The sequence below is a fragment of the Panthera pardus genome, unplaced genomic scaffold (genome assembly GCF_024362965.1).
Source record: "Panthera pardus isolate Hobbes unplaced genomic scaffold, ASM2436296v1 HiC_scaffold_12, whole genome shotgun sequence".
Classification (NCBI taxonomy): Eukaryota; Metazoa; Chordata; class Mammalia; order Carnivora; family Felidae; genus Panthera; species Panthera pardus.
In genome coordinates this window covers 113,290,444-113,305,014 of record NW_026526677.1, presented here as the reverse complement: position 1 = coordinate 113,305,014, position 14,571 = coordinate 113,290,444, and the positions used below count along the sequence as shown (strand labels likewise).

The following is a 14,571-nucleotide window of genomic DNA, read 5'->3' as shown; positions in this document are numbered from 1 at the left end:
GTGTTCTTTGGGTAAAAACCTACTAGCGCAATTGCTGGGATGTAGGTAGTTCTATTTTTAATTTTTTGAGGTAACTCCATACTGTTTTCCAGAGTGGCCACACCAGTTTGCATTCCCATCAGCAGTGCAAGAGGGTTCCCCTTTCTCTGCATCCTTGCCAACCTCTGTAATTTTTTGTGTTACTGACATTATAGCTAATTATTCAAGACAGAACTGAAAACTTATATTGGACTTCTGTTCTCTCAATTCCTACCTTTTTTTTTTTTTAATGTTTATTTATTTTTGAGAGAGAGAGACACCCACACAGTGCATGTGGAGGAGGGGCAGAGAGAGAGAGGGAGACACAGAATCCAAAACAGGCTCCAGGCTCTGAGCTGTCAGCACAGAGCCCGATGTGGGGGTCCAGCTCACAAACTGCGAGATCATGACCTGAGCTGAAATCAGACGCTTAACCAACTGAGCCACCCAGGTGCCCCTCAATCCTTACCTTTAATGAATCACTGAATTGTTCGTTTACCTCCTTGATTAGGTCTTATGTATGTTTGTCCATCTTCATGTTGGTGACTATTAACCTTACTGCAAGTCTAATGTCTCTTTTAATTAACTTCAATAGTCACTAGATTAATGTATAAATTTCAGTAAAAGTAAATGGCACAAAAACTCACAAAATAATAAAGTTGGAGGACTTATGATTTAAAGACTTACTACTGAGCTGTGGTGGTCAAGGAAGCATGACATGGGTGTAATGACTCCTACAGGGTCACTCGAGCATTATGGAGGTCAGAAATAGATGAATGTGTACATAGTTGATAGATTTTATACAAAATGCCAGTTAAATGGTGAAAAGATTGTTTTTTTTAATGATATTTGGATATCCAGGAAGAGAACAAAAAACAGATCTTTACCTTAAACTTGTATAAAAGTTAACTCAGTATGGATCGTAGATCTAAATGTATACCAGAAATTATAAAACTTTTGAAGAAAACAGGAGAAAATGTTGAAGATATTGGATGAGACAAAGATTTTTTAGATGTGATACTAAAATAGAACAAGAAAAAATTTGATAAATTGGACCTTATCAAAATTAAAAACTTAGGCTCTGTGAAAAAAGCTCTGAAGAAAATTAAGAGGCAAATCACAGACTGGGAGAAATTAGTTACAAAACATAAATTTGATAAATCACTTGTATCCAAAATAGAAACCATGATGTACACAATAATAATAAAACATCTAATTTAAAGATGGCCAAAATATTTGAACGTACCCTGTGTGAAAGAAGAAGGGCCAGTAAACTCATGAAGGGATGCTCAACATCATTGGTCAGGAAGAAAATATAATCCCTTTGTTTTCAGACATTGAAAGTGCTACTCCAGTTCCTTCCAACTTCTCTTGTGACTGAAGTTCTCAAAGTTAGGTTAAGTTCTGATCCTTTTGCGGTGATCTTTTTCTTTTTTCCTCTCTTGAGGTTTTTTAGATTTGTGTTTTCATTGTTCTGAAAGTGACATGATCTGCCTTGATACAAGTTTATTTTCGTTCACTGTGTTGGACACAATGTGGATTCTTTGCACCAGAACACTTCTGTCCTCCAGTTCAGGGAAGTGTCCTTACATTATTCTGATGGTGCTTCTGTACCTCCCTGTCTGTCTTCACTTTCTAGAATCCCCATTACTTGCACTTTGGACTTCCTGCCTTGTTCGCTAATTTTCTCCTTTTCTCACCTTTTTTCTTCTCTTTTTGTTCACTTCCTTTAAAATTCTTCATTTTCTAATTTTCCTGTTAGTTTTTCATTTCTGTGACCATATTATTAGTTTTTTTTTTCAACCTCTGAATGTCTGCTTGTGGCAGTGTGCTTTCTTGTTGGTTTGTGTCATTGTTGAGTTGCCTCCACTTAGCTCTCATAGGATACTTGATGCAACCTTATGTTTCCCAAATATCTTTTCTTACTGCTTTTCTCCTTGTCCTCTCTCTCTCTCTCTCTCTCTCTCTTTTTTTTTTTTTTTTTTTTTTTTTTTTTTACTGTTTGTTTATTTTGGGAGAGAGAGGGAGAGAGAATCCCAAGCAGGTTCCACTCTGATAGTGTGGATCCTATGCAGGACTCCAGCCCGTGACCCTGGGATCATGACCTGAGGTGAAATCAAGAACCAGACACGTAAATGACTGAGCCATGCAGGCACCCCAAAAGATGATTTCTTCTTTTTTTTTTTTATATGAAATTTATTATCAAATTGATTTCCATATAGCACACAGTGCTCATCCCAACAGGTGCTCTCCTCAATGCCCATCACCTACTTTCCCCTCCCTCCCACCCCCATTAACCCTCAGTTTATTCTCAGTTTTTAAGAGTCTCTTATGGTTTGCCTCCTTCCCTCTCTGTAACTTTTTTTTTCCTTCCCCTCCCCCATGGCCTTCTGTTAAGTTTCTCAGGATTCACATAAGAGTAAAAACATATGGTATTTGTGCTTCTCTGTATGACTTATTTCACTTAGCATAACACTCTCCAATTCCATCCATGTTGCTACGAAAGGCCACATTTCGTTTTTTCTCCTTGCCACGTAGTATTCCATTGTGTATATAAACCACAACTTCTTTCTCCATTCATCAGTTGATGGACATTTAGGCTCTTTCCATAATTTGGCTATTGTCGAGAGTGCTGCTGTAAACATTGGGCTACAAGTGCCCCTATGCATCAGTACTCCTGTATCCCTTGGGTAAATTCCTAGCAGTGCTACTGCTGGGTCATAGGGTAGGTCTATTTTTAATTTTCTGAGGAACCTCCACACTGCTTTCCAGAGTGGCTGCACCAATTTGCATTCCCACCAACAGTGCAAGAGGGTTCCCGTTTCTCCACATCCTCTCCAGCATCTGTAGTCTCCTAATTTGTTCATCTTAGGCCACTCTGACTGGCGTGAGGTGGTATCTCAGTGTGGTTTTGATTTGTATTTCGCTGATGAGGAGTGACTTTGAGCATCTTTTCATGTGCCTGTTGGCCATCCGGATGTCTTCTTTAGAGAAGTGTCTATTCATGTCTTTTGCCCATTTCTTCACTGGCTTATTTGTTTCTCGGGTGCGGAGTTTGGTGAGTTCTTTATAGATTTTGGATACTAGCCCTTTGTCCAATATGTCATTTGCAAATATCTTTTCCCATTCCGTTGGTTGCCTTTTAGTTTTGTTGATTGTTTCCTTTGCTGTAAAGAAGCTTTTTATCTTCATGAGGTCCAATAGTTCATTTCTGCTTTTAATTCCCTTGCTTTTGGGGATGTTTCAAGTAAGAAATTGCTATGGCTGAGGTCAGAGAGGTTTTTTTTCCTGCTTTCTCCTCTAGGGTTTTGATGGTTTCCTGTCTCACATTCAGGTCCTTCATCCATTTTGAGTTTATTTTGGTGAATGGTGTAAGAAAGTGGTCTAGTTTCATTCTTCTGCATGTTGCTTTCCATTTCTCCCAGCACCATTTGTTAAAGAGACTGTCTTTTTTCCATTGTATATTCTTTCCTGCTTTGTCAAAGATTAGTTGGCCATCCATTTGTGGGTCCAATTCTGGAGTCTCTATTCTATTCCCTTGGTCTATGTGTCTGTTTTTGTGCCAATACCATGCTGTCTTGATGATGACAGCTTTGTAGTAGAGGCTAAAGTCTGGGATTGTGATGCCTCCCGCTTTGGTTGTCTTCTTCGAAATTACTTTGGCTATTTGGGGTCTTTTGTGGTTCCATACAAATTTTAGGATTGCTTGTTCTAGCTTTGAGAAGAATGCTGGTGCAATTTTGATTGGGATTGCATTGAATGTGTAGATTGCTTTGCGTAGTATTGACTTTTTTTTTTAAATTTTTTTTTTTTTAACGTTTATTTATTTTTGAGACAGAGAGAGACAGAGCATGAACAGGGGAGGGGCAGAGAGAGAGGGAGACACAGAATCTGAAACAGGCTCCAGGCTCTGAGCTGTCAGCACAGAGCCCAACGCGGGGCTCGAACTCACGGACCGTGAGATCATGACCTGAGCTGAAGTCGGACGCTTAACCGACCAAGCCACCCAGGCACCCCATTGACATTTTAAGAATATTTATTCTTCCAATCCATGAGCGTGGAATGTTTTTCCATTTCTTTGTACCTTCTTCAATTTCCTTCATAAGCTTTCTGTAGTTTTCAGCATACAGATCTTTTACATCTGTGGTTGGGTTTATTCCTAGGTATTTTATGATTCTTGGTGCAATTCTGAATGAGATCCTTTTCTTTGTCTTTCTGTTGCTTCATTATTAGTGCATAAGAATGCAACTGATTTCTGTACATTGATTTTGTATCCTCCGACTTTGCTGAATTCATGTATCAGTTCTAGCAGACTTTTGGTGGAGTCTGTCGGGTTTTCCATGTATAATATCATGTCATCTGCAAAAAGTGAAAGCTTGACTTCATCTTTGCCAATTTTGAAGCCTTTGATTTCCTTTTGTTGTCTGATTGCTGATGCTAGCACTTCCAACACTATGTTAAACAACAGCAGTGAGAGTGGACATCCCTGTCATGTTCCTGATCTCAGGGGGAAGCTCTCAGTTTTTCCCCATTGAGCATGATATTAGCTGTGGGCTTTTCATAAATGGCTTTTATGATGTTTAAGTGTGTTCCTTCTATCCTGAACTTTCTTGGGGGTTTTTATTAAGAAAGGATGCTGAATTTTGTCAAATGCTTTTTCTACATCGATTGACAGGATCATATGGTTCTTATCTTTTGTTTTATTAATGTGATGTATCACATTGATTGATTTGCGAATATTGAACCAGCCCTGCATCCCAGGAATGAATCCCACTTGATCATGTTGAATAATTCTTTTTATATGCTGTTGAATTCGACTTGCTAGTATCTTATTGAGAATTTTTTCATCCATATTCATCAGGGTTATTGGCCTGTAGTTCTCTTTTTTGGCTGGGTCTCTGTCTGGTTTGGGAATCAAAGTAATGCTGGCTTCATAGAATGAGTCTGGGAGTTTCCCTTCCCTTTCTAGGTTTTGGAACAGCTTGAGAAGGATAGGTGTTATCTCTGCTTTAAATGTCTGGTAGAATTCCCCAGGGAAGCCATCTGGTCCTGGACTCTTATTTGTTGGGAGATTTTTGATAACTGATTCCATTTCTTTGCTGGTGATGGGTCTATTCAAGTTTTCTATTTCTTCCTGTTTGAGTTTTGGAAGTGTGTGGGTGCTTAGGAATTTGTCCATTTCTTCCAGGTTGTCCAGTTTGTTGGCATATAGTTTTTCATAGTATTCCCTGATAATTGCTTGTATCTCTGAGGGATTGGTTGTAATAATTCCATTTTCATTCATGATTTTATCTATTTGGGTCATCTCCCTTTTCTTTTTGAGAAGCCTGGCTAGAGGTTTATCAATTTTGTTTATTTTTTCAAAAAACCAACTCTTGGTTTCGTTGATCTGCTCTCCAGTTTTTTTAGATTCTATATTGTTTATTTCTGCTCTGATCTTTATTATTTCTCTTCTTCTGCTGGGTTTGGAGTGTCTTTGCTGCTCTGCTTCTGTTTCCTTTAGGTGTGCTGTTAGATTTTGTGTTTGGGATTTTTCTTGTTGAGATAGGCCTGAATTGCAATGTATTCTCCTCTCAGAACTGCCTATGCTGCATCCCAAAGCGTTTAGATTGTTGTATTTTCATTTTCATTTGTTTCCATATATTTTTTAATTTCTTCTCTAACTGCCTGGTTGACCCATTCATTCGTTAGTAGGGTGTTCTTTAACCTCCATGCTTTTGGAGGTTTTCCAGAGTTTTCCCTGTGGTTGATTTCAAGTTTCATGGCATTGTGGTCTGAAAGTGTGCATGGTATGATCTCAATTCTCTTATACTTATGAAGGGCTGTTTTGTGACCCATATGTGACCTATCTTGGAGAATGTTCCATGTGCACTTGAGAAGAAAGTATATTCTGTTGCTTTGGGATGCACAGTTCTAAATATATCTGTCAAGTCCATCTGATCCAATGTATCATTCAGGGCCCTTGTTTCTTTATTGGTCCTGTGTCTAGATGATCTATTGTTGTCAGTGGAGTGTTAAAGTCCCCTGCAGTTACCACATTCTTATCAATAAGGTTGCTTATGTTTGTGATTAATTGTTTTATATATTTTGGGGGCTCCCATATTTGGCACATAGATATTTATAATTGTTAGCTGTTCCTGATGGATAGACCTCGTAATTATTATATAATGCCCTTCTTCATCTCTTGTTCCAGCCTTTAATTTAAAGTCTGGTTTGTCTGATAGAAGTATGGCTACTCCAGCTTTCTTTCGACTTCCAGTAGCATGATAAAGAAGATTTCTTCTTAAGTGTGCTCATCCTCCCTGGCAATCTGAGGGTTGGATGGACTGTGGGGGTGTGAGCTTCATGGGAGGGTTGTCTGGAAGGTCCCGAGTGGTCCAGTTAAGACCATCTTTGATGCATGTGGTCATTCTCAAAGGCAGTAACATTTCCAGAAACGTGACGGTTATGTACACATTCAATGTTTCCAAGATAATGTTATTGAGTCCCTGACCTGGTGAGTAATGTAATAGGAAAATCAAATGTAATTTTCATATTATAAAACTTTAGCATGTTTTTTTCCTCAGGGTATTTTGGAACCAAATTAATACGGATATTTTTTGTAAAGCAGCCAGCTATATTTATTGTTTAAAAAAATCTGTCAAATACTTACCTTTAAAGAGTAATTTGGAATATGAAAAAAGTGAAAGCTCTGTAGGGGATAATAGTGTTGGTAACTGTGTGTTTACTAGAGGGCCATAGCACTGTGTGCCTGTGTGGTCTCACACTAGTGGGCTGGAGACGGGTACGCTGGCCGCCATGCCCTTTCTCTGTTTGGGCCCTTCCTAGAAGAGGTTTTCCTAAGACTGTGGCTAATTGTATTGCCTAGCAGACACTAGAAAGAATCACTGTGCATCTCGTAAGTTGGTAATTGTTCTTAATTATGAATAGCTGACATTTTCTGTTATAAAAAGGTACTGTGGACAGACAGCTTAAGTATCCAACTGTGTAATTTCCAAAGCTTGGAGCTCTAGGTTTGTGACATAAGAAAAACAAGAAATAAATGCTATAAAATCTCACAATAGGGAGAACCTCCAGTTGGTAGAGTAGGCTAATAAAACAAGCAACACATGAGCCGGGCCTTTGGCGGCTCCTATGTGGAGGTGGAGAAAACGACTTCCTCCTGAGCAGCGAGGGGGAGATGTGCAGGTGGGAAGGCTTGTGGCCCGGGGACAGTTCCACCTGAGCTGGTGTGGAAGGTGCCTCCCAGGAAGGGCAGGGGGAAGCAAGGGTCCACTCCTCAGTGAGTCTCCGTTTGGGCCACGGATTGGAGCCACCTGACAAGTCTTTAAACAGTTCTGTGCTTCAGTTGCATCCAGTCTATTTCAATATATTTGGCAATAGAACACGGGACATTCCTTGTGATTATAATCGAGTTGAGAACCACTGAGGCGAGCGCTTGTGAAAGGTTTCTTGACGGATTTCCTCTTTGGATTTTCAGTTAGTACAGATAAACCAAATACGGACATTCACAACGATTCATAGCGTTTTCATGTAGGTGGGACCCTTGATATTTGCTTTCAGGAACAAAGAGTTCATGACTTAGTGTTTTTTGAATCTGTAGTAATTTTTGTTGATTATTCGCCATCGTATTATTGTCATGATTTCAATTAATTTTTGTCTAAAAGTGTAGAAACACAAACTTGCAATATAATGTAATTAGTCCCTAAGAGTTAGTCTTTACTGTTAGAATTATAGAAGAATTTGTTTTTAGTTTATGAAATGAACACGATAGTACTAACTTCTCTGGGTTATTTATTGCAAGTGTTAAATGTGTATTATAATTTTATACATTATGCATTTCTGAGTTGATTTTTATATAAATAGCATTTATTGCTTTGCTATTCAGAAAAAACTAAAGTAAAGCAGAGAAACCTCCTGATGATAAATATACAGTAAATTATATCTTCGGTTTCCCAGGCATTTTAGAAACTCTTATGTCAATTAACATGACAAAAGTATTTAATAGAAGATGTTATTTTAAAGTAACTTATTTTGATACTATGCTTTTAAATATTGAGTGCATTAAAATTAATTGGAATGCCTTATAAATACTTCTATAGGATGCTAGTGAGCAAAAGACAGAACTTGAAAGACTGAAGCACAAGATAGCAGAAGAAGTTGTTAAAATTGAAGAAAGAAAAAACAAAATTGATGATGAGTTAAAAGAAGTACAGGTAAGCTACAAAGGAAATTTCGTGGGGCACCTGGGTGGCTCCGTCAGTTGAGTGTCTGATTTTGGCTCAGGTCATGATCTCACGGTTTGTGGGTTCGAGCCCCATGTCCGACTCTGTGCTGTCAGTGCAGAGCCTGCTTGGGATTCTTACTCTCTGACCCTCCTCCTTCCCTGCTCTTGCTCATGCTCTCTCTGTCAAAAATAAAAATAAACATGAAAAAAAAAACCCCGAAAAATGGTAAGAGCCATTTTTGACTACCAGTGGTGTCTAGGAGTTCAAACATTACTTCTTGACTTATTTTCTAACAATATTACCAACTGTGGCTTTCAATCAGGGTATTATTTGTAGAAGAAAAGCAAGATGGAGGGTCCACCAGGTAAAGTCAGTGAATGAACCAGTAGTCATCAAAAACCATCTTTGTTTTTCACAAGCCGTGTTGTCTGAGAAGAAAAATGCATTGTAGGGAAATCAAGTCAAAGTCTTAGGCTCTTTTTTTTTTTTTTTTTTTTTTGGTTCCTCACTAGGTTAGCCAGCTTATCTTAGAATATAAGGAGGCTCTTGAAAATGGGAAATTGTCCATTTGCAGTAATGTGGTTGGAGCTAGAGTGGATTATGCTAAGTGAAATAAGAGAAAGACAAATACCATATGACTTCCCAGTATGAGGAATGTAAGGAACAAAACAGATCAAAGTATGGGAGGGGATGGGGTGCCTGGGTGGCTCATTCGGTTGAGCATCCGACTTCGGCTCAGGTCATGATCTCGTGATCTGTGAGTTCGAGCCCCGCGTCGGGCTCTATGCTGACAACTGAGAGCCTGGAGCCTGCTTCTGATTCTGTGTCTCCCTCTCTCTCTGCCCCTCCCCCGCTCATGCTCTGTCTCTCTCTCTCTGTCAAAAATAAATAAACATTAAAAAAAAAAAAGTGTGGGAGGGGAGGGGGACAGACAGGGAAACAAACCACAGGAGGCTCTTAATGATGGAGAACAAACAGGGTTGATGGAGTGGGTGGGAGATGGGCACTAAGGAGGACACCTGATGATGGGCACTGAGTATCGTGTGTAAGTGATGAATCACTGAATTCTACTTCTTAAACCAACAGTGCACTGCATGTTAACTAAAATTTAAATAAAATTTTGAAGGAAAAAATAGCAAATTGTCTCAAAACAAATTGAATTTTCTAAATTAGACTATTGCAGTTATGGTGGTAAGAACTTAAAGATTTTGTATTTTGTGTGTTTTAAAGCATTTTGATATTTGAAGAAAAAGGATATTAGTAACTAGAGTTATTAAAAAAAATTTTAACATTTATTTTTGAGAGAGAGAGACAGAGTGCAAGTGGGGGAGGGGTGGCAGAGAGAGAGGGAGACCCAGAATCCGAAGCAGGCTCTAAGCTCTGAACTGTCAGCACAGAGCTGGATGCTAAGCTCAAACTCAGGAACCCTGAGATCATGACCTCAGCCCAAGTCAGATGCATAACCGGCTGAGCCACCCAGGCGCCCCCTACAGTTATTTTTAATAAAATGACAAATATTCAATAATTTGTAAAGAGGTAATGATTTTTATATACATAATTTTGAAAGTAATAAGGCCCTTTGTCTTTTTAGCCTCTAGTCAATGAAGCTAAACTAGCAGTTGGAAACATCAAGCCAGAATCTCTTTCAGAAATTCGCTCACTGCGCATGCCACCTGACATCATCAGAGACATTCTTGAGGGTGTTTTAAGGCTGATGGGGATCTTTGATACATCTTGGGTGAGCATGAAAAGGTCAGTTTTTGAATTTGTGAAGAATTTTATTATTTCCCCTATGAAGTACACATTCACATTTTTATGTATGTATGTATTATTCATTTAGTTTTAAAGATTTTATTTGTAAGGAATCTCTACACCCAGTGTAGGGCTTGAACCCACAACCCCACGATCCAGAGTCACATGCTGTACTGACTGAGCCAGCCAGGCACCCATCCTTCATATTTTTATTTTTTTATTTTTTTTAATGTTTATTTATTATTGAAAGAAAGCATGAGAACGTGAGGGGCAGAGAGAGAGGGAGACACAGAATCCGAAGGAGGTTCTAGGCTCCGAGCTGTCAGCACAGAGCCCAACACGGGGCTTGAACTCACAAACCGTGAGACCATGATCTGAGCCAAAGTTGGACGCTTAACTGACTGAGCCACCCAGGCGCCCCATCCTTCGTATTTTTAAATATTTCTTTTGTTGCTTTTCACACTGTTTCATTAATTGCCTAGTATACACTTTGCCATCATATTTCAAGATACTTTATAAAATCATGCAACATCTATGTTTTTACCCATAATAAGGGATTATTTTAAGTGTCCAAAGAGGAGAAAGGAATGCCTGGAAATCTTGAAGAACATCTCAGTAAATACACTTCTTTGGTCCTCACACATTACAGAGCATTGTGTTTACTGTGATTCACTGACGAAGAAAATATAGCCACTATTGTTAGGGTCAGAGGACAGAAACAGGAGGCGGGAGCCCCGGAACAGTACAGATGTGAGCTGGAAGAGAAGAGGCTGTGTGAGAACTAAATATGCAGCCAGATAGCTCCGGAGCTTACGTTGCAACAGCATGATGGGCTTTGTTCTGATGCGTGGTCCGCGGTAGCATGGAGGTTGACAGTAGAGTCCTTTCCTGTCTAGAGATGGGAAGGGGATGTGGTCGAGGGCACAGCTGAAAATACCTTTCTTAGAAAAGAGTCAGGAACTTTTCTGACATCTCCTAGAACGTGCACGTACCTGGCGGTTCTCAGAAAGGGATGTGGGTAAAATGAAAGGACTGTGACCCCTTCATTTCACCGCTCCAAGTTGTTCACAGAACCCAGGAAAGGCTGCGGTGGATCTTCCTGGAGCTCTTCCTTGTCGTCTATAGAAACGACAGATACTGCATTAGAAGCTGGGATACATTAGTACCCTGTTGTTTGAGAACTAACAGATTGAACGTATTGTATGTACCATTTTGTGACGTTGGTATGCTCATCAGAAATAGCAAATGTTATGTAGCCTCACTTTAAGTAATATGCTGTAATTTTAGTTTCCTTGCGAAAAGAGGTGTGAGAGACGACATAGCAACCTTTGATGCACGAAATATTCCAAAGGAGATAAGACACAGTGTTGAAGAACTTCTTTATAAAAATAAAGGATCTTTTGATTCAAAGGTAATTGTTAACAGTTATTCTGCCAATTCCTTTTCCATACTGTATAATATTCTGCTTGTTAAAATGTGATAACTTTAAGTTATTGGTTATTTATATTGCCTGGAAACTAAAAGTTAAAAAAAAATAAGCTGTAGATGTTACGTGTCAGAAGCATTTACCAACGGGTGGACCGGAATCCAGGTTGGGTCTGGGGTGCACATTTATTGTAAGTGGTTTTTGAATCTTTGTGCTGTAAATTCTCAGTCTGTCATTTCTTAACCTCCAACTTGCCTGGTCTGCTTTTCCTTCTTCCTGTGTATTTGTTAGATAAGACCAGATATCTCTGTTAGGATTCTTGTGTCTCTTTTCAGTGAATAGGTTCAGTTACATGATTCCGGTATTTTTTTGAGATCTCTTATTCAACGTGTCATGTGCATTGTCTCTGGCACTAATAGCAATGGTTTCCGAATTGCTTTTTTCTAATAAAGTTGTGTCCCATGTACAGAGGAGGAAGAATTGATGCTTGAACATCATTGTGGACAGACATAATAATTTATAATAATTTATAATAAGGCATGTGGCTAATGGAACACTTTTGTCAATAAAATATCATTATATTAAAGATTTATGTGGTTCAAAATCACTAACTCTGAAGCAAAAATTCTAGATTACCTATCAAGGTAATTTCATTAGAAATTAACACTTTATTGTTATTTTAGCTATAAGCCAAACACTTTATTTTGGGAGATAAATTATTAAATAAAGGCCTACATAAGACAGACTAGAATTAGCTTTGCTTTTATTTGAAATTAAGTCTGGGTGCTGGATAACTCGTGATGGGTTTTTCAGAACGCGAAGCGAGCCAGTACTGCGGCGGCTCCTTTGGCCGCATGGGTTAAAGCAAACATCCAGTATTCCCACGTCTTGGAACGGATCCAGCCTTTGGAAACTGAACAGGCAGCATTAGAATCGTAAGTGAAATATAAAATAGAAATAAGTCTGACCTTTATTTTCATCATTTTAATGGCTGAGTTAATTATTCAGATATATTTATGTTTCATTTCTTGTTTACATCTAAAAAGGCAGCTGGCAACATTAAAACATACAACATGGGTCAATTATATAAAATTAAATACTAAACAGGGCAAAACAAAACAATTAGAAGCAGATGGAGGGTAGGACCCACTCTCTTTTTCCCTTGTCCATTGTGTATTGTTGGGAGAGGTTCTTCCACAGAGAGCTTGGGTTTGGGGAAGGAGTAATATTAACATACAGGAAGTAGGTTTTGGAAATTTAGGGCTTTTGAATTTCTTTTCTTCTTTTAAGTTCTAAGAAATGTGTCATATGTATTTTTCAAAGCATAGTCTGTCTGAGTAGGGGGACAATTTAACTATATACTTTGGGGCTTAAAATTTTAATTGGCTATTGTTCCTAAGTCAGCATTTTGTTTGTTGATTTAAATTTATTTTTTTAATTTATATCCAAGTTAGTTAAAATATAGTACAACAGTGATTTCAGGTGTAGATTCCTTAATGCCCCTTATCCATTTAGCCCATCCCCCCTCCCACAGCCCCTCCAGTAACACTCAGTTTGTTCTTCATATTTAAGAGTCTCTTATGTTTTGTCCCCCTCTCTGTTTTTATGTTATTTTTGCTTCCCTTCCCTTGTGTTCATCTGTTCTGTGTCTTAAAGTCCTCATATGAGTGAAGTCCTACGATATTTGTCTTTCTCTAATTTTGCTTGGGTTAATACCCTCCAGTTCCATCCATGTAGTTGCAAATGGCAAGATTTCATTCTTTTTGATGGCCGAGTAATACTCCATTGTATGTATATATGTGTGTGTGTATGTGTGTGTATATATATATATATATATATATATGTGTATATATATATTTGTACATGTACACACCATATATATATATACACACCATATATATATATATATATATATATACACACACACACACACACACTATAACACACACACACACACACACACACACACATATGTACATATACCACATCTTCTTTATCCATTCATCCACAGATGGACGTTTGGGCTCTTTCCATACGTTGGTTATTGCCAATAGTGCTGCTATAAACATGGGGGTGCATGTGCCCCTTCGAAATAGCACACCTGTATCCCGTGGATAAATGCCTACTAGTGCAATTGCTGGGTTGTAGGGTAGTTCTATTTTTCGTTTCTTGAGGAACCTCCATACTGTTTTCCAGAGTGGCTGCACCAGCTTGTATTCCCATGTTATGTTCTTGACTGATGAGTTTTGACATCATCTATTCTTATTCTGGGCAAAGAGAATTTTAGCAGTTTCAACATCTTAATTTTCTCAGTATAATTATATTACATTTTTGTGTTAGTTTGTCACAGATTTTTGTTTAATAAATGATGTTAAATATTTGTTATTTTGTGTATATGAATATTTTTCACAGCTGAGACATATATTTTATGTGTATATTTCCTTTCTTGTACATCTTTTATTCTTAATAATTTCCTCATTTTTTCCATTGATTGGGGGTTTTTTTGTTTGTTTAATATCACATATTTATCCACAATCTTTTTATCAGACGCTAAAGCATATTTGGGATCTACGTGTTGTATGTATTTTTTCTTAGTATTATCCCTTCTAGAGCCTTTGTCCCCCTGTCCCAACATGGACCAGTTCTTCCCCCAGGCTGCTGCTCCCATCTGTGGGGACCTCTTTTCACTGTGATTCTGGCTGTTTCTCTGAATCTCTTTTCTGACGTGTTGTCTTATTAGGGGTCCTTGTCCTTCTTAGTTCTGTCCTTCATTTTTCTAGGATACATCCTGCACTTTAGAAAGGGTGTATTGGATGAAAACTGTTTTGAGATCCTGCATGTCTAAAATTATCTGTGTTACGCTGTTCTGTCTGGTCAGTAATTGGACTGGGTTTATAGTACTGGGCAAGAAATGGTTTAGTCTCACAATTTTGAAGGCCTTATTCTATTGTAGTAGTTCTCAAAGTGTGATCCCTGAGCTATCAGTGTCCGTGTCACCTGGACACTTGTTAAAAGTGCACATTTTTGAGCTCTATCCAGACTTTACTGAATCAGATACGCTGGGGGTGCTGGGGTGTGACACCTTACAGTCTGTGTTTGATTTGTGCGAAGCACGGATGCCCAGCAGAGCGTAGCGGTGTGCACTGG

The 14,571-nt window shown here is 38.5% G+C and overlaps 1 protein-coding gene across 8 annotated transcripts in view; it reads left to right on the top strand.

Moving 5' to 3' along the window:
• The window catches only part of DYNC2H1 (dynein cytoplasmic 2 heavy chain 1), a 347,141-nt gene that overhangs the window by 102,545 nt on the left and 230,025 nt on the right, over positions 1-14,571 (top strand). For all 8 annotated transcript variants that reach the window (XM_053900571.1, XM_053900570.1, XM_053900566.1 and 5 more), the window contains 4 exons: positions 8,121-8,234; positions 9,838-9,998; positions 11,286-11,409; positions 12,238-12,359. In XM_053900571.1, the coding sequence (XP_053756546.1) occupies positions 8,121-8,234; positions 9,838-9,998; positions 11,286-11,409; positions 12,238-12,359 (521 nt within the window). The remainder of the gene's footprint in view (positions 1-8,120; positions 8,235-9,837; positions 9,999-11,285; positions 11,410-12,237; positions 12,360-14,571) is intronic.